This window comes from Ambystoma mexicanum, chromosome 2q, assembly GCF_040938575.1.
Source record: "Ambystoma mexicanum isolate Mex_15411 chromosome 2q, UKY_AmexF1_1, whole genome shotgun sequence".
NCBI lineage: Eukaryota > Metazoa > Chordata > Amphibia > Caudata > Ambystomatidae > Ambystoma > Ambystoma mexicanum.
Genome location: NC_090924.1, coordinates 1163067955 through 1163087744, shown reverse-complemented (window position 1 = coordinate 1163087744; position 19790 = coordinate 1163067955). Strand labels below are relative to the sequence as shown.

Genomic DNA, 19790 nt, shown 5'->3' with positions numbered 1-19790 from the left:
AATTACCAACTAGGGACTCTGTGTCCCCTCCCACCCTCCTACACCCCACCCCTACCCCTTCCTTCCAACATTTACATTCATCTGTATTTCGCACATAGTCCATCACAATCCTAGTAAAAAGTTCAACACCGACGACCTGCACCACTTGTCATTGAATTATAGTCCCAGGCAATCCATGCCTTGCACAGAAGTTTCACCAACATTTGCCCCACGCTAGGATGTTCACAGGGTTGCCGCCAGAAGGGGAGAGCCTCCCGGGGCATCGGGAAGTTCTTGTGATCCAGGATCGGCCTCCGTTCCGTGACCCCGGAGGCGTAGCTCCTAAAGGCTGCCCAGTAGTCCCTGGGTTTACTATTAGGTGGATGCGTTATATTATACTGCGTCTCCCTCCATTCACAACTCAGCTTAAGGTTAAACCAGTGTTGAAATGTGGGTGCTCTGGCGGCCCGCCAGGTTCGCACCACCAATGTTCTGGCAACTACAGAGGTCATACCGATCAGGCATTTCTCGCTCCGGAGTCTGACTCGACCAGTGCCAACAGCCTAATTTCAGGGGAGAGTGGCATGGGTTTATCAATCATCTCTGATATCCCCTCTGCTACACCCGCCCACAACGGCTGAATCTGTGGGCAGAGCCAGGCGACGTGGAGGAAGTCAGCTGGTGCCTGTTGACACGTCTTACAATTCGGGGATCTGAGTTGAAACAGCTCATGTAGACTGAGCGGCAGAAAATACAATTGACGTAAGAATTTAAAGTGGATCAGGCAAAATCTATTGTTATTGGAAATGTATGGGCGCATACCTGTTTCCACTAACCGTCTGACAGCGTGTTCCCCAAGCATCCCTCCCATTTGGCCCTACTTTGGTCAGGATCTGGGGGTTTGAGTGATCGGGCTATTCCGTATAGGGTCGAGATCCACTTTTTGGTTTAAGTTGGCGCAGTGGAGTACACCATCAATGGGGATATGGGGGAGCATTTGGAAAGTTAGGCCATTTGACCCTCATCACCTCCAGTTGCATAGGAGTTGCATGATAGGGGTCCACACCCCCTTAGATTTGAGGTCATCCCATGTGATAAATTTACCCTCAGGTGCTATATCTCCCATTGTATCCGCAGGTTTGTGAAGAGTTGCATGAAGATTGGTTTGTGCGTGAGAGGTATGCCCCGGACACGAAACTTGGCCATGGCGGGGGAATACCATTGTCCTAGCCCCATCCCTTTAGCTAGGCGGTCCCACTCCCTAAGTGTAATATCCAATGGTTGTACCTCCGTCCTCGTCTGACACTTTCATGTGGTCCATAATAAAGGCAGTGTTTTAAGGGAATGGTGATTCAGGTTTCAGTAACCACCATCACAGAGAGCTTCGGGTAATGGTAGTCAAAAAGGACAATGTGAAAATAATTATATAGAGGGATTGAGCATTCTAGAGGTTCAGGGCGAGTTATGTATGGGGTGGAGGGGGAAAGAGGTGGTTGGGATGTTTCTGATGGGAAGCAGGTGGGTGTGAGGATGGAATGGGTAGGGCAGCAAAGAAGAGCAACCAGGGTGCTTTTTAGGATAATGGAGGATAGGTGTGGGAAGAAAATGGGGTGGAACAGAATGGCACTGTGTAATGTTAAAGGGGATAGAGAGCATGAGTGGCAGGAGAATGAAGAGTTGAGAGGAGAAAGGGTTGGTGCTTACCTTGTCAGGTGCGTATGGAGGGAAGTGGGAGCAAGAGTTTGGGCCCTCGACCTACTTGGGCCTGAATAGGGCAAAACAGGTGGTGCCTCAGCTTAGATGCCTTTTGCTATGAATGCCTGATATGATTCCAAGTGAAGATGCTTACAGAATGAGTACAAGATCAGCCTGCAACAGAAGAGTGCTGCTGTAACTTTCATTCAAATCTTTGAGCTCGTGCTTAAGTTTTAGATCTTAATTTTGCCAGTCCATGACCCAGAACAGGTCATGTTCAGATTTAAATGTCCTCATACACAGGCAGGCTTATGGGCTTTGAAGTCACTGCAGTCTGTAAAGTAGACGGGCAATCCTGCGAAGACGCCGATTGCTTAGTCTGTGTTGAAAAGCACCAGCCCAGCGGTCCCCTGTACTCTGCCTTCTTCACAACATGGAAACCTAGACCTCCATAGAAAGATTGGTGCTGATCTCAATAGAAAGGTCTTTGACCATTTTGAAAGACTTTGGACACACCCCTAATTGTATAGTCCACATCTCCCAGGGCAAAAGGTCAGTCCTCCTTTATAGATGAATTCATTTTTAAGATGGCCCAAGTCATCCAATTTATTTTAGGAAATCCCAAAATATGTTCAAGGTTTCGGCAGATTTAAGCTTCAGTTACAAAATGAGCAGGGTACTTTCAGTACAGTTAGTTGTATACATCAGTTGCAAAGGTCTTAACGAGAGCCGACAAGGGAGTCAGGTAGATGTTGAATAATAATAGAGAAAGAGCCGAGCCCACCGGTAATCCACAATTAACCTTTCAGGGTTTCCACCCTAGTGGGAAAACGTGACTATGGAGAGGACACTGAAAGGAAGGACCTTAGCACACCGCGAGTACAGCATTGGCTCCTATTGCTCAGAGACACACAATTAGGATGGTGAGGCAGATGGTGTCAAAAGGCTGTGGAGAGATCAAACAACTCTAAACCCATACCTCCAAACACATCCATCTACACCCAGAAAATATCCACAAGGGCAGTCATCGCGGTCGCCGGACGGAAAATCGGGTTCAATCTGATCTAAATAGCCACAGGTTTTCCTCTGAAATTGCAATTGCATGGTGCCTGCTTGTTGCAGGTATTCCAGATATTCGTCTGGAATTTTGCCAGGTAGGGGTAGTTTGCAACAGGATCGGCCTGGGGCTTTTTAGCGGAGTAAAATTCATATTCAGCAACTCAGTTGCAATGAGGGGTTGATTTAAAAGGTTTGTAAATGTAGTAGGATGACCGGCATAACCAGGGAAATCAGAACAATTACTTGAAGCCACTAAAGAAGAATATTGTTCATCGTTTAGAGAGCCAACGGATTTCAGATTCTCCCCATCTTATAGCTCGAGGTAGATCCATCATGAATCGGCCCAAGGTTCACTGAAGGGTGGAGGACGGCCTGCCTAGTATCAATCTTGCAATAAATTAGCACCAAACATCTCATCCATTCAGTTCCTGTAGGGTACCTCTGAACCCTTATCTCCCAAGTCATGGCAACAACAGGCGGCGTCTGACATCTGATTTTTGCAAAAGGGTTAAGGAATATTTCTTCTACTGACTTTGATGACATTTACTAAAATCTGCTGGTACGGAGACTATTCTGAAGAGCTTTCCCGGTTCCAAGATATTCAAATCCCTTAAGAAGGTTAATGTCCTGCCTCACTATGTGGTAAATGAGACTCAAATTCCGCAGAGAACAGTTGTGGGTGGTTTCATTTATTAGAATTCCACCTTAGAGGTATTCAGTTCCTAGAGGCTTGCAGAACAGACGTAATATATTGATGTCTGGGAGCTCAGGGAGTAACAGAGGCATATTGTGCAGGTAGAAGCCTATCTTGCCACTGTAATAATCTTAGGTGGGAGGTCAAAAGGATGACAGAAGGCAGCTCGCCTAGTTATTGTGTATTGATAGACACATAAGGTTTAATGTTCACAAATAAGCAAGTATTGAGTCCGATGAAGGTAAGTAAGAGGGGACAGAGCTGGGCAGAGACACCAGGCAACCTATATCAAGGGGAAGTAACTTACATTCAACTGATCTAGGCAGAACACCCAACCCTCCCCAATGAACATCTTCACACATCCATGCCAAATAAAGACAGGAACTTGGAGACATGATTGTACTTTTGGTACATTATAAACCCTTGCTAATAGATTGTGTACCATAGGTCCATGCACTAATTGACGAACCTGGAAATCCACTTGCAGGTAGAGCCGCAAGAAGCCCACCAGCTAGAGGATGTCAGCATTTTAGAGGCTGCTCTAACAAAGTAAACAAAAGCAAATATAGGTTTCCTTCTAAAAGTGCAGGACCGATCACTACATCTTGTGTTTGCAAAGCTTTCCACAACAGGGTGACCTCTAAAGAAGGAGAAGCTGAGATAATCTGTAGGGTGTTTGAAGTTACAGGATGCCCAATTGCAAGAGTCCTGAACTTCCTACACCACCTGGACTGGTCACGGGACATCCAATGAACCCTACAAATAAAAGGGAATGACTGATTTGCCTTGCATAAAATCTACTGGCATGCATTAGCCCAAGAAATCCTGTTACAATTATATCCCGCCCTCAAATAGGTTCCCGACATCTGTGGAGGTTTCATGACCCATGTGTGCCCCAAGGACGCCAAAGATGGGAGGTACAGCTGTGCCCCGTCCTTGCACAATTGCACAGCAAAAGCATACATTTTTGTAGTACAAGATCTGCCCTATAAATGGTACTTTGAATTGGAAGCTCCTAGTACTTTGCGTTTCTAGAGCACTTTTCTGAAACTAAGTAGACATTTACTCTGGAAAGGTCAGCTTTATCATAGGGGGTTTAAATCCTTGTTTTCACTTATACCACGGATCACTGCGAGACATAGTAACAAGATAATTAGGCAAGCAAATAATTTCAGCAAATCCATTTAATTTGGCTTTTTTTTTTTTTTTTAAAGGTACTTAATGACTCTGAACACGGAAACAGACTAGTGCCCATTGTAATGTCAAATGAACTGTGTGATTCCTATTCACGTGGGGTTGACTGTTTATTTGTTATGAATGTTAATGACTTTTTGCAAGGCTTTAGTTTTCTAAAATGTTTTTCCCCTCATAAATAATGTGTCCCTGGCACGAATTTTATGTACGTTTAATTCTCCTTTGCATGTGACCGAGGGATTTGCTAGCACGCCCAAGCCTTTGGAAAACGGCCTGTCAAACAAATGCTGGGTCACTACATGGAAATGAATCCTTCCAAGATGGACGTTTAGCACATTGGCCACACAAACACAGCTTAATGTATTTTCAAAAATAGTTCACTTTGCATACTGTTATTACAGAATAAATCAATACAATCACGGCAAGCCAATGGATAAAGACAGATTTGAAAGAGTTGCAATAAATTAAACATTTTATTTACAATATATTAAACATTTGCTCGTCACATTTTACATACTTTCTTACATACCTTAATAAATATGGTTTTCAATTCTGCAGGATCAGCCCTCTTGGTTAAAAAGACCTAAAAGCACAAGAAAAGATAGATATGGTTATTTTGTAACATGCACAGGTTACATGCTGTGGGTACAGCAAAAATCAAATGGAAAGAAGGCTCTCTAGGTTTATGTGAATTTATGCGGGTACAGTATTTCTGACTGGTCCACTTGCAGAGTAAGAAAGGGGTTCTCTCACTAGTGCCCTTAGAGAACTTGGTATACCAGCAACTTGTGTGGCAGACACGTGAACAATGCAATAATATTGCTTTGCCTGAAAAGACAAACTAACGCTTTATATAGGAAACACAATTTGCCAACTGTTAATTACACATGAAGTCACAATTGCCCTATGGATTGGTTAACAGTGTTTTCTGGGCCTTGAATACCAGTTTGGTAGTACCAAGCTAGCGGACAGAATGGGAGAACAAGATACTTCAAGGGACTCGGACAACGTTTTACTAGAGAGACTATTCTTGCGTTTTAATTTCCTAGTGCAAGACAAAAGAATAGGACATCCACATACACCAGGCCCTTTTGGTAATTAATAAGTATAGCTCTGCAGTCAACAGATGTGGTCTTGCTATTCTACGGTGTGTCTTCAGAGAGTTATGTCCACAGATGGCATTAGAGAAGATTTCATTTCATAGCATGGGAGGTTAGAGAAGACTGGTATTTACCAACATGGACTACAGCTGGGTGAATGAAATTCAAGTTGTATTAATATTGTAGATGAAATATCTGGAGTACATAGACAAGTTTACAGGATGACCCAATATGTACTTCTGAGTTCTTCATAGCAATTTAACAATAGCTGAACATTACTTTGCCTCGGAAAAAGGAAAAGGTGTAATGTGGAGTGTTGCACCTATATAGAGTGCAGCGCTAAGGCCGCGTGCCTTGAAATTATTTGTTAAATGAAAGCTATTCAAATTTCCATGCAAACTGTTCAGTTAAGAGTGCACTAAACAAACCTTCTTAGAACTCCCACTAACAGAATCCGATTCTCCAGGGGATGAATAGGATTGGATGAGAGTTTCCTTAGAAACGGAAAGAGTATGATCGCACTGGCCCATGTGAGAACACGGAGGAGCGAGAGTTTCTGCCTCGACTGTACGCTATGGAGTGACAGGCTACTTACTGTGGAATTTGTGCGGTCAAACGAAACTGCACAATCGATAATGGAAAGAGGGGCTACCTATCAGACACAATCCTCCTTAATTCATTCATTTTTGTCATTTGTATAGTCCCTTTCACCATAATCATGGTCCCAAAGCAATGTTTGTTTGAATGCCCTCTGAGGTACCGGTGTCCAAATTTGAGAGAATTGGGAAGTGCTATTATGCGCGTGTGCCTTTCGGCCATAATAGTTATAAGAGGGTGGCCAAGAACCCACTAGTCGCCCATTGCATAATGGCGTGTGGATGGGCACAGCTGAGGTAAACTATGAACTAGACAGGGTGGATTGAGTTTACATAGATAGAGAATTATGTGGGAAGTTACAATTTGAATTTCTGTCGTTAAATGCAGTTTCATTCTTATGGCAGAGGTGTTGTGCAGTAGTGTTTGCGTTATATGTGAGTGCAGGGTGTGTTGTATTAACTTGTGCCTTCCGCTAAGTAAGAAAGGTGCAAGGGGTGAAAATGGGTTAGCTGTACAAACAACAATGTTTTCATCCTGGGTTCCGGCTATGTAGCAGTGCTACATATCACCTAGATTTAAAAGGGGAGCAGATCCTAAAAAGGCGTAGAACAGACATTGAGTGATTGATTTTAGAAACACTGTATACAATATATTGCTGCCTTACAAGATTAGGCTAAATGCAGAATATGGCTACCTTAACAAAATTAGGCTTAAATGCAGACTAAGGCTACTCTACACAATTGGACCGAAAGAAGAATAAGGCTGCCTTAAACAATCAGGCTAAATGCAGAATAAGGCTACCTTACACAGATGTCAAACAGTAACGGTGAACACCATTGTAGTATTTCTCTACTGGATAGATTATAACTAGCATGCGTGTCCATGACTGAGTCATGTAGTTATTCCAGGTGTGTGCTACACTCACGCACCCAGATACAAGAGGAAGATAGAAAGTCCCTAATTCACAGAATCAAGTGCCCATGGGTGTGTCCGGGCATGCCACAAGCCAGCAGTATGGCAGTCCGAATCGCAGCAGGACCAATTCTACCCATCATCCTTCTGAGGTTGGTAAATTAAGTACCATTACAAATGGGTAAGACCTATAATTACAGTGCATGGAAGTGGGAGGAATCCAGTACTAAGTGCTATATAAAAACCGGGTATTATTTTTATCATTATTAATATGTACAATGTTGTTGTAACATGGGATACTTATGTACTCAATTTCCTGATCTAGGCAACTAGAAAAATTATGAATTGTTGATTTTTGTTTAAGTTATGACATAACAAAATCTGGATTGGGGGCCCTGATAGATGAGGGACCATAGACTTATTGTATTTTCTACACATTCATTTGTGATTTTTAAGATACCCATTGAAGAAAGCCCAAATTTCCATCTCTCCATTTTCAGGATTCGGATTACAAACTTGCACATATGGCAAAAGGGCGGGAACTTCTTCCAAATCTAGTTCACACAATTGAAAAACGTACAACCAACAGTATTGTTGGAAAGCAATCACGAATTTAAAGTCAATTGATAGCAATCAAGCACATAGTACTGGTTAAGAATTCACAAATGTTGCTAGTATGTTGCTATAATTGTCCTTGTGGTATATCTATCCCTGAGCCTCATGCCATCTACCAGACTTTGCTTCTCCCAACAACTACTGAATGTTCCATCATATTCCTCCCTTGCCTCTGTGACAGGAAAAGCGTTTCAACGCCATAAGCTACGACAGGAGGCACTTTACAAATGTAAGTTAACATATTTGGCCAGTGGACACTTATTGCCTTTATCAAAATAAAGATTAGAATCGTGGTTACAGAACCAGATGTCCCATATGTAGTACATTTACTAGACAAACAAAAATAATCAAGATCATTTAAATAATTTAATCCGAGTCTAAACAAACTGGACTATGCTGCATTCTTACTATGTGTGTGATCATTTGTCAGCTCTCAACAAAGGATGAGATGTTTTAAGTTGTATCGCCAGCAACTCACTATTTTTAGAGATACAGAGTTTGTTGCAGCAAAGAGGACATAGGCCTGTCCATCCGCAACTTCAAGAACCAACAAACTACTGAAGAATGCTTTATGGAGCCCCAAATACCCGACTTCTTTGCACGGACTGCCACCTTAGCTAGGCCAAATCCCTCCAGGTTTGTAGAGTTCTTGAGAGTTTACTATTCATAAAGTATCTTCCTCACATCTTGTTTTCAGATGGAATCCTGTCAAACTCATCAACACAAACGTAGCAAATAGGTACTAGGCACTGACAGAGATCGCGTAACACCATTGATTTAAACCTTACTTGCAGATCGACAATGTTAGTCCCCGTCATCTTTCTTTCACTTCTCTTTTTTGTGTGGGGGGTGGGGGCGTCGTTTCTTGCAACAGCAATAATATGCTCGAGAGAGAGTGTGTGTGTGACAGTGTGTGAGTGTCAGTGTGTGAGTGTCAGTGTGTGAGTATGAGTGTGCCAGTGTGTGTGTGTGTGAGAGTCAGTGTGTGTGAGTGTGTGAGAGTCAGTGTGAGTGTGTCAGTGTGTGTGAGTGTCAGTGTGTGTCAGTGTGTGTATGTGCGTGCTCCAGATTGCCCATATAATCAGTGCTGCTCCTTCTCACTGGCCTATTATCGCCCAACTACCCCTTGTTGATGTATCTGCCTTTGCTTTCCTTGTACTAATGTAATGCACGCAGACGAGGGAATGTATGGTAAACTATACATACTCAGCTACATAAATGCAAATAAGAAGTTGTAGGGCGACCTAGTCCACAATGGCAGGCTCCCCCCCCCCCATCTGAAAATCGACAGTGGGGGTGAGGAAAGAAGCCTCTCTTTGGTCAATTGCAAGAAAATGTAAAGTGGCAAACGGGCACAGTGCCAATACATCACATTCATAATTTTTTCAAAAAAGGTTTATAAAACAAATCGCTTGATTAACATTCACTTGCCCATTTTAATGAAATGACGGCTTGTGGGAGAAGCTCATTATTGGCCAAATAAGCTATTCTTTCCATTTGCAGAAAGGACCCCAGACTCACATGCTCCAGTTAGCACCTTAGTATGCTTCTTATGATATATGATATGGCATTTATAACGCACCTATACAAAAGAGTTTCATGTTTGAACAAATACACCCACACAAGTATTGGTTATCCGACTATTTACAGACAATCAAATGCAGACGAGTGGAGATGTGGGGAAGACAATACTAAACGTCAAATACAATTTGTTCTGGTTTCTTATGCTGTCAATTTCTAACTACTTGGAGTTACTTCTACCTTTCAAAATCATTTTCTAGTTTTTTTTTAATTTGAAAGTTCAAAACTTCTGGTCTTGCAAGATCCAGACATTAAGTTCAAATTGGGCTAGCTCAGTTCCAGGAAAAGCTGAAAAATTGTGCCCTTCCGTACCATCTGACAAGGGAAAAGCAATAAATTCCATGTGTCTAATGTAGCCCACCATATTACACCAGGCCACCCTTCCGATTCCCTGAATATTTAAGTGATCTCTTGATTCCCCAGAGGTAGTAGGAAGGTCTAATAGCTAAGAAAATTGTTTATAGACTAATTCATGAACAGCAAAAATCCTGGCAGATACAATACACCTCGTCAAAGGATGGTCAATTTCTAACATGGAACACCTTTCCTTACGAAACTATCAATGATCAATGCTGCAGGAGAGTACAGATAAATAGCCTATGTTGTAATGACCTGTATTCTTTACATAAGAAACTTTTGTCAACTCGGACTTGTACAAAGTAAATAATTGTACCTCGATAGCCATTTCTGCCAAACAGTTTTCCAATATAAAGACTACAGGTGATGTTACCATCCCATTTCCCATGCCACCTCAACCTTCCCTCTGGCGCAAGTTTTCAAAGCACGCACGATGCGAAACCAATGCGATGTACAGGGTTTTGGCCAAGTTTCTTCAAGAGAAGTTGATTTTTGTGCCCTGGGAAGGGTTCGGGAGATCAGTTCCTTAGGAAACTGCTTCCTCTAAAGCCAATTCAAGCTGGAGGCAACTTAGAAATCAACCATCACGGAGTTCATATTCTTTTAGTGCTTTGAAAGATTTAATACCTGTTGGGCACAAACACTGGTGTATGGGCAACAGACCTTTATTAAATCCACACACTGGAGGGAGACTACCAGAACACTACCCATCAACAAATTCTTATTGAGCCAGAATGCAGTTTGAAACGAGCAGGCTAAGAACTGAAGCGCCTATGACAAAGACCTCTAGATTAAAAGTTAAATAATGAAAAGAATGCCAGGATTGCCAAAGAGAGGGTGCTTAACCGGGCAGGTGAATATTCTGGCTAGCCATCTGCAAGCCTATCGTATGGCAATCTTGGCGCACTATGAAAGGTTTCCATCCAGCCCAGACAAACCGGATTAATATCTGTAGCCTAGTGAAAAAAAAGAGTTCTGGAGTGTGATGGGCAGCATGACTAACATGTACAATATCTACGGAGCAAGAAACATTCTAGTCGGCCCCAACCAGGAGAAGTGTTTGGGTGTATTTAATTGTCATATGGTATGTTTAGTTCAACTGTTCTTTGCAGCGTGGGGCAGATTTTATACCTAACATTTTATTTTTCTCATTTGCCATGTTATGGGGCACTGATCAAATTGCGAAGATACATAAGGCCTCATTACGACTTTAGGAGGCAGCCATGCCCTTAGTCCCTCAAAAAACCGTGTCCGGGTTCCCTGAATGGGGAATTACCAGGCCATTCCTCCTTCAGCCCCTATAGGGCTCAATGGGAATGGGAGCTAACAACGCGCCGATTACGACCAGCCCGTTGTTAGCTCCCTGGTCCCCGCACGGGACCCGCTCTGGACGTCTGGTAAAACCAGACGTCCACATCTGGTCCCGCGAGGGAACCTCGTAATAGTGTGGAATGCATTTAACGGCGCCGGCACCATTACCAGCGCCGTTAAACGCATTCCGCACAGGTCGTAATGAGGCCCATAGTCTGTTCTGGGGCGCACCCTTGATTTCTTCTCCAGGTGGCCTCACAGCCCAAAACTGCATTGTATTTTACTGCTACTACAGCAGGTAGTACGCTAACAGGATCTTTGACATGCAAAAGACAGTCATCAGCATACAGGTGAGAAATTAAAAAGGTTTTTGCCTATGCCAATGCCTAGAATAAGTTAGTCCAACCTCATGCACATACATATGGGGCTTCACGACAGAAAAAAAAAGATTGAGAATGTATAATATTTTATGTACTTATTTATAGACTTGGCTCACGTAGGCACTGCATGCCAGAATCTCATTTCCATTTATACTATCCCACCAGACCATTCTAGACAAGGAACGGACAGTGTGGTGTGGCAGGTTGGAAGTAGGAGTCGGACACACTAAGGAGATTTTGACTAATGTTATTAAAACGATAAGAAAAGGTCTATCTCTCCCTCCTGCAAATGGATATCCCCGTCCATATAAATACACTAAAGGTGGTCATCAGGAAGTCCCAAATAAATATGTCCTTGGTCGAAACTAACTCCAACTGACCCTACCATTAGGTTTACTAACTTAAATGCGACCAAGAGAATGCCTCTTCTCCTAGTTGCCTCTCCAGGAAATGTCTCATCCTAATTCCAAGGTTTTCTTAGAAGTGGCTCTTTCAATAGTCTAGTGACACCTCCTTGATACGTTCTTGTAATTTGTTCAGAACATACATAGGCTTTGTCCCAGGCTTTCTAAGTCTGGGTATTTTGTGTTCACATGTGACCTTTCCCCACTTCTGGGATTTCTCACTCAGATTGTCTCTCCTCTTATTTTGTTCATAGGATATTTTGATTTCCCCTACATAAATACTGGACTTATCTCTGGGCTTCTCCACTCTTTATTTCTTAAACCATGAAACACTTTCTTCTCTTCCCATAGTATTCGTGCCCAGTCCCCAATAACTTTTATTTCAGGTTTATATATTCTTTATCAAATGTTCATACTTCCAGTTAAACAGTTTTATATTCTGTTTCATTTGTCTCACTGGCACGAGTTCTTCTCGCTTCATAACGGTGCTTCAGTAACCTCCCGATTCCCGCGTTCTTCCAGTTACCACTTACTGTGCAGGGGAACATGGTAGGGCTTGGCACTTGTTTAGGTCCTTTCCTTCGGTTCTCGTGCTTCTCAGTGTCACAGGCTTCCTGGTCTCAGCCTTTTTTCTCGTTGCTGCCATGTACAGGTGCGGGCAGCAGTGAGCTTTGCACACTCCCCACTGTGATGCTTTCAGTGCGGTTCACCGGGCATACTGCCCACCATGTCGTCGTCGTGGCCGTGCCATCGGACATGGGATTCTCTTCTAAGCGCTCACAATGGCTTCTCCGTTCTCGCAAATGCCTGGCTTCCCACATTTCACTGGCATCCTCTACTTCCTTGAAAGTGGCAGGCTCCAAGGCATAGTGATGTCAGGAGCTTCTCCTGCTTGCAGCACTCACTCACTGCCCTCTGCTTCGCCTCTTCAAGGCCTGTTGCGGTCAGGGGGCCTACTCCGCTTGTGATCCTCTCTCGTTTCACTCTACTTGTTCCAGTTAAATATATGTCTCGCCTTAAAGAGACCGGGTCCTTTCCTTTTCCAAATAGTTTGGTTCAGTATTGTCCTCAGCCAAACACCCAGATGACAGTATTTTTCATAGCAGGCAGTCCCATGTACGCTGCTATGGTGGAGGGTCTAGGGAGTTTCTCACAGGAAAGCAAGTCCTTGTCCCCAAAGGAAGAGTCTCTCCCAGTGAGGTCCCATTTGCCCAAACCCCTTAGGAGGGTCTTGTGGAGCGGGCTCACCTCAGCTTTCCCTAATGAAGCATGTGCGACTTTCACTAAACATGGGTATGAGAGTGAGAAAGGGGGCGGGAGAGAGAGGGAGGGGGCGAGAGAGACAGAACACAGCTAATTATGCAACTTAAAATGTTTTCAAGCTACTTGCATGTGTAACCTTTGAATCTGTGTATGCCTGTAACACTTAAATACATCTGTCTGTGTGTGCTTCTCAACCTGCGTGTATTTTCGGATATCAGATCTATTGTTCCCCCTGTGACACGTACAATGGTATAGAAAATGCTCTCCCACAACAAAGATTAGTCTGCCTGTGCATTGAAAGGGAAGGCAGGAGATTGCATTTCGCACACTTTTCAAATAGAAGTAATTCCCCCAGCATGTATTTTGGTGCGGAAACAAAACACTATCTATAACTATCGATTCCCTGCCTGCATTAATACATGATATCTCTCAGACAATTGCATGTCATGACTCGCACAAAATGTCCCAAAAGATTGTAGAGCAGCTTAAAACACCAATATTTACTTACTTTTTCAAAGGCAATTCCACATTAAAGTGACCTCAAAATGCATTCAGTTGTAAATGTTTTTCAATAACTAGCTCATTGGGCTATGATGGAGTAGGTCACCTTGTGCCCCATGTAACTAGGGGAACACAGGGCATTAAATAATCAACACTGGTGTTCCCGTTTTCAAATTGCATTCCTGCTATTCCATTATTCCCATGTAGTCCTTTGTCCATTTTCGTTTATGACGTCATGACAAATTCCGGTCTGCCAATTCCTTCCGGTGGACCTCCACCCCATGATGCATTCTAGTCAATTATGAGTAGTCCCAGTGTTCATTCCAGTTTAAGCTGGTCATATCCACCATCGCCTTCCTCCTCAGCACACTGACCTCCTTTTTACAGTACAGTCCTCGGAGCGTGGAGTTAAAGTGATTTGGGGAATAGGTAGAAAATCAGCAAAAGCATAAGGGGAATGAGTAGTGATGTAATGGGGGTTTGGCCAACTTTATTCAGTTCATGGGTATTGCATACCTGCAACTTAATGTCCTTTATTGTAATTCACTTATTTATCGTTCATTTTCTCCATCACTAGTAAGTAGAGAGTTACAAATACCCTGCTACACTTAGGAGGGGGGCGTGCATAATTTATCTTTGCATTCAGCCCACCTCCTGCTTAGTTTTAACATTCTTGCACTTGTTTATGTTAGATATAGCTTTTTCATATTTTGCTATGTTATTTAATGATCGTTAAATTGCTCTGTTCCCTTTTCTCCCCACCCTCTTTCTGTCTTAATTCTGATCCACCTACCAGTCGTAGCTCTTCATCCCCAACCACTTGTCTACTTACTAGTCAGGGCTTTATGTTGGTGTATGGTTGGGGCTAAGGTCCTTATGAAGGCTTCTGAGGTACGTCACAGCACAGCCAAATGGGGATCAGCTCAAACAGTGATTGGCCAGGTAATCAGCTTACTCAAGCAGGCAATGGGACCAGATAGAAGCTTCTAGGCCGGAAGCCGTCGGTCAGAGACGAGGTGAATGAAGACCACAGAGGAGGCTGGATCAGTTGGAGAAAGACTTGGAAAAGACCAAGTGTTTACAGAGAGAGGGGGTAAGGTTTTGAGTGAGAAAATGAGGTACCAATTGGTTATGAGCTTGAGATTGGTTGGAGGTAATTCTGATGCGGGTAGTAGGAGGTTTGAGAGGAAAGGGAGAAGAGGTAGAGTAGAGTTGAGAGGAATGACATTTGAATGGAAGTGGATGGGATCAGGAGGGAGTTGGAGGGTGGAGATAGAAGTGGGAGATCAATATGAACAAAAGACAAAGTGCAGTGCAGAGACCAGGAAGGAGCTGGAGGATGGGAACCAGAGAATGGGAGGAGAACAGAAAGGGCAGGAGATGATGTTTGAAGAGAAAGAGGGAGATGGAGTGTGAAGGGGGGAGGGAGATTAGCGCCGAATTTTGGGCTGGACGCATAGCATGGGGGTGGGGGAAAGATGCGATTTCCTCTTTATACAAGCCGTCAACAGGAACCTTTTTTTGCAGATTTGGGTTTTGCCAGGATTGACCCAGTGCGTATTAGGAATGAATTGTTATTAGTGTGTTTGCATTGATCGGAATTTCCATAAAACCTGCATGCTCCAAGTACCTCTGCATGCCTCAGGGTGGTGTTTTGATCTAGTGCTTGCTTCTTTATTTCTAGTTTGCTGATAGATGTACCTGCTCAACCTTTAGACGTTTGCGTTTCACCATGCCTCGGCTACCCATCACGCCATCCATATAAGCAGCGGTACACACCTGTTCCTTTGGGGGTCGCAGATTGACCAATAACTACTTCAAGCTCTGGATGTCCGTGGTGGATAGTCCTACAGCCCTGCAGAATTTCAGTATATTGGATGAGGGACCCAGAGCAAGATATCGGTCTGTGGTGTCCAGGGTGAGGCTACACCAAGGTTAAGACTTGGTAGAGAGCACATCACTGCAGGTTTAGTGGGATGGTCAGTTTCACATCGTAGCCAACGTTTGTGAAAAGCTCAGATGTCGGAGCATATTTACATTCAGGCTAGAGAGGCCAGTGTTTGGTGGCACAGGGAGGGGCAAGTACTATTGCAACAGTTAAGACAGTACAGAGGACGACACTTCAATGACAATCTAGGTGACCAAATGAAATTCTACAGCTTAGACAGCGTTTTTAGTGTGCTTGTAGTGCTTAATGTTTCTATCCCAAAACAAAGAAGTAGGAATTATTTTACTGGGCTTATCTTCCTCCTTAAAACCTAGGTCCACACACCCTCAACCAGCCATGGACAGGCCTATAAACCAGGGCCGAACCAAAAAACACAAAATGCTGGTGTGGGCCAGTTTTGTTGGTCAAAGTGGGCCACTTTCTTGTCCAATTTGGGCCAGTTTGATGAGTTAATTCACTCTGCCGCTAGTAGGTTTGACCAGTATTGCCGAATAAATATTCTTTAACATGCACAATTTGCATCACGCTTTATTAAAAAAAAAAACGTGGTCACTATTCAAGCCGTGTGACCGAAGGAATGAATAGCCATTTGCAACTGTGGGCCGTTTTTTCATTGGTGCCGGAGACAATTTTATGGCCCATTCCGACCCTTCCCTCGACTCTCTGCCCAATGTACTGGGCTATCTGCTCCCCCATTTCCTTTGTGGAGATATTTGGTCTATTTGCAAGAGACGGACGAGGGGCTCCACGTCACCTCATTTCATAAACTGTAGACCTCCCAAAATGGCCAATGCAACCAAGAACACTGTGCACTGCACTGAAACCGTGCGTTTCACCGACAGCTACCATTGGTAGAGCAGTGCTGAGCAGAAGAAGTTATATCCGCTAATTTATTGAGCGGACCTAGGTTCATGAAGCAACAAAGCCCTTTACAAATCATGGGGGAGTACGGGGTGCATGAGAGAAGCAGATCGCAATGTGTCCATACATGAGAGCGCGGCGTTAACCAGGAAGAGTGAGAGCTTTGGCAGAAAGTGATCTACAACCAAAAAGGGGAGGAAACGGGGAAGCAGATCGCCCAGTCACAGGTGGGGAGTGGAGGGTGTGTGGAGAGGTTTTAAAGGAGGAAGGAGTTACTTGTGACCATTATTTTGCCGCTATTTTGGAAGGTGCAAATAAAGAGGTTTGGCAGTGATGGCGAGTCACGGTGCAGCCTCAACTGCCCCAGAGAAGAGTAACTGGCTACAAGCATTGCTTCATTGCTATGCGGTCAAACATCTGTGAGCATGATCATTCACGTCCACTACCCAGTACCTTCATCAGAGCTCCTGGCCACAATATTAGCAGATATTTAAATAAAATGAAGGGAAGAGTCTGGAAAGGGGCCCATTTTGGGAAGTGCACCTTTTTGGCCCCATGATTTACCATATTTAGGTGAAAAGTTGTACTCCTCATGAAACAACTTTTGCAGCCGCTGAGGGTCTGTTAATCGACCGTATTGAAAGCCGGCCTCATGAAAGCAGCTCTTAACATCCTCTAAAAAGGAGGCAAACTGCAACAGCATTTTGTCTCTTGAAAGCTACTGCACATTGCTATGCAATACAAGAGAACAATAGTGGGTGTCCACTTATTGAATAAGCTGTCAAAATGGTGGAGGATTAAGAACTCTTGATATTTTATGGAGAGCCTGCAACAATAAGTCAATTTGTTGTAACATCAGTTGGAAACATCTGTATTCACAAAGTCTCGAGACTGATTGTGCAGTAAAATTGAATTACATCATGCTCATTTCAAAAAATATATATCTGTCTCCACTGCACTTAAATCGTTGCTTTGCTTTAGTTAGGTAAAAGTAAGATTATGTTCCCTCTTCGCTGACCTCTTTTGTGGGCTTCAGTAAGATGCAGGGAAAGGTTTATCTTTTCTCTGTTTTTTTAAATGTATCATGGCATGGATACAGCTCAAGAGAAACTGACATCTTATTTTCCGAAGAGATCTGAAGCCAGGTCCAAATTTAAGACTAGAAGGGAAACTGAATGTGTTCTCCACGGCCTTCGACATTGGAATTCTCTCCCTTTGGATGTGCTGTCCCAAAGTAGCTTTTTTGGTCTAAGTACCCTAGTTTTCAATCTGCTGCCCTGTTCACTATTGCTGCATTCTAGTAGTTGCTCGTGTCCTTTTGGATGCTTTTTTTCGTGCCTAGATACTGTTTGGTTTGTGGAGCTGTGCGTAATAAAATGCATACATCAAATCAAATACAGAAAAATCAGCAACTGGGTGCCCTCATCATAACTGGTGGACCCACTGTTGCAATAAAACATATTCTGTGATGTCAATTTCTTGTTTTCCTTAAACATTTAGTGGTGGTACATGGCATGTGTCCTTGGCCCAACCCTGAATTTAGACACCTTTCAGAGTTTACGAAGAGGGGGAAAAGTCATCTCTACGATAAGGCACATTAACAGTAATAGAAAACCTTGGTGCAGATGTAATATTAACTAACATGTGGGGGGTTACATCATCACATCGGCCACATAATTAGCAATTGTAGTAAGGCATAGTACTTTTATCCATTTGCGTGTTAACCTGAGCTGAAGCACTTCAATCGTTTTTCTTTTAATACCAACTATTTGTCAGCAAAAGGCTTTTTTTTTTTTACGGACTGTGTTTGGCAGGGATGGTAGTAATGGTGAGTCAAGATGGGTGCATGATTGCCCCAGAGACAACAGGTAATGGTCAACAAGCATGACTCCATTTTTATGCTGCCAACCATCCTTCGGAGCATGAGGCAAGATCCTATTCTTGGAAAGTGATTTGTTGCAAATCAGGCACAGCCGGACTCCAGGTGAACTAGCTGTAAATACATAGGATTCAGTCAATACACGTAGGAGTCCTCTATCCCCTTCAATATGACTCTTTCTATATCATTGCAGCACAAACGCAACTAGTAGCAGGTAGTGGTGGGTCACTTGCTCATCTCCTGACCCAATGGTGGGTCTCCCGCTCTGCATGGTGTCAGCACTCAAGGCTTGCATGATGCAGCCATCAGCCGATGGGGAGGGTGGGGGTGAGGGGAAAAGAAAACCGAAACCAGCAAACCATGACAGTGCCCAGTTTAGGCACAACCAGCACAGATGCATTCAAAGAGCAGCCTGTGGCTCAAGGGCCGTGGGTTGCCATCACATCCTTTAGACATTACACAGATGGCTTTATTCTAATGCATTCATTTATACAACCTCCCGATAGCCACCACCCACCTAAATGCTACAAGGTATAGGCATGGATGCATGCGGAGGACTACCTCACTTGAATATGGTTCGCATCCCACTTACCCTTGATCCACGTTAGCCTCACTACTTGCTTCCATTTTTCGTGCACGCAGTCATGCCCCAAGATGTTGCCTCACTCCTCTCCTTCTTCTCTGCCCCCTTCCTGGCTTGCTTTAAACCTCATATGAATGCTGTGTGACAAATCTGACGAGATCACCCCTTTTCTTGAGGGTAGAAACCCTTCTTGTGTATTGAAAACAGGATGTGGTCATAAAGTTCCTACAACTTCGGCCCATTTAATTCCAGAAGAATGTACTGGTGTAAACTTGAGCCCCTTACCCATGTATGCAATACTGTGATGAGAAAGAACAAGGAAGGTCTCATAGGGAGTAATGCTAAGAGTAACTGAGACGAGGAGGCCCTGTGAGGATGTAAGGAATAAGTACAAGAACCACCTCCCAAGTACTAGTTGTCCTGTGTTGCACGGAAGCTATCAAAGGACAAAAGACAAAACAGTAGTAGTAGCAGTCAAAGTAGTAGTTTGACGTGGATAACCAGTAGCAGTAGGATGCAGGGAAAGCAGTGGGTCAGAAGGAAACGATGGAATGCTGGGGAGAAGACCGGAAGTTCTCTTACTGGTCTCTGGCCAGGAAAAGTGTGGAACGACCATGTGGACGCTCCACAGAAGAGACGGGTGGAGTGGTGGCGTCAACAACTCGAACGAGAGACAACAGTGCCTTTCAAGTCTCTCGGACACAGAGTCCGCATCAATGTGCATGCCTCGCGGGTGTAGAGTGCTGGAGGAGGCTTTGTCGGATGCTGTAACCGCTGAAGGAAAGAAAAGCAGCACGGCCGTGCTGACCCCGCACATTCAGTCAAAGTTCAGAGTCAAACAGCAACCAGGCAAGCTGACCACAGAAACCTTTCAAAA

At 43.8% G+C, this 19790-nt stretch overlaps 1 protein-coding gene across 2 annotated transcripts in view; it reads right to left on the bottom strand.

The window, feature by feature from the left end:
* Positions 1–19790, bottom strand: part of SLC25A13 (solute carrier family 25 member 13) — a 1524563-nt gene that overhangs the window by 1426993 nt on the left and 77780 nt on the right. For both annotated transcript variants that reach the window (XM_069648547.1, XM_069648546.1), the window contains exon 2: positions 5151–5204. In XM_069648547.1, the coding sequence (XP_069504648.1) occupies positions 5151–5204 (54 nt within the window). The remainder of the gene's footprint in view (positions 1–5150; positions 5205–19790) is intronic.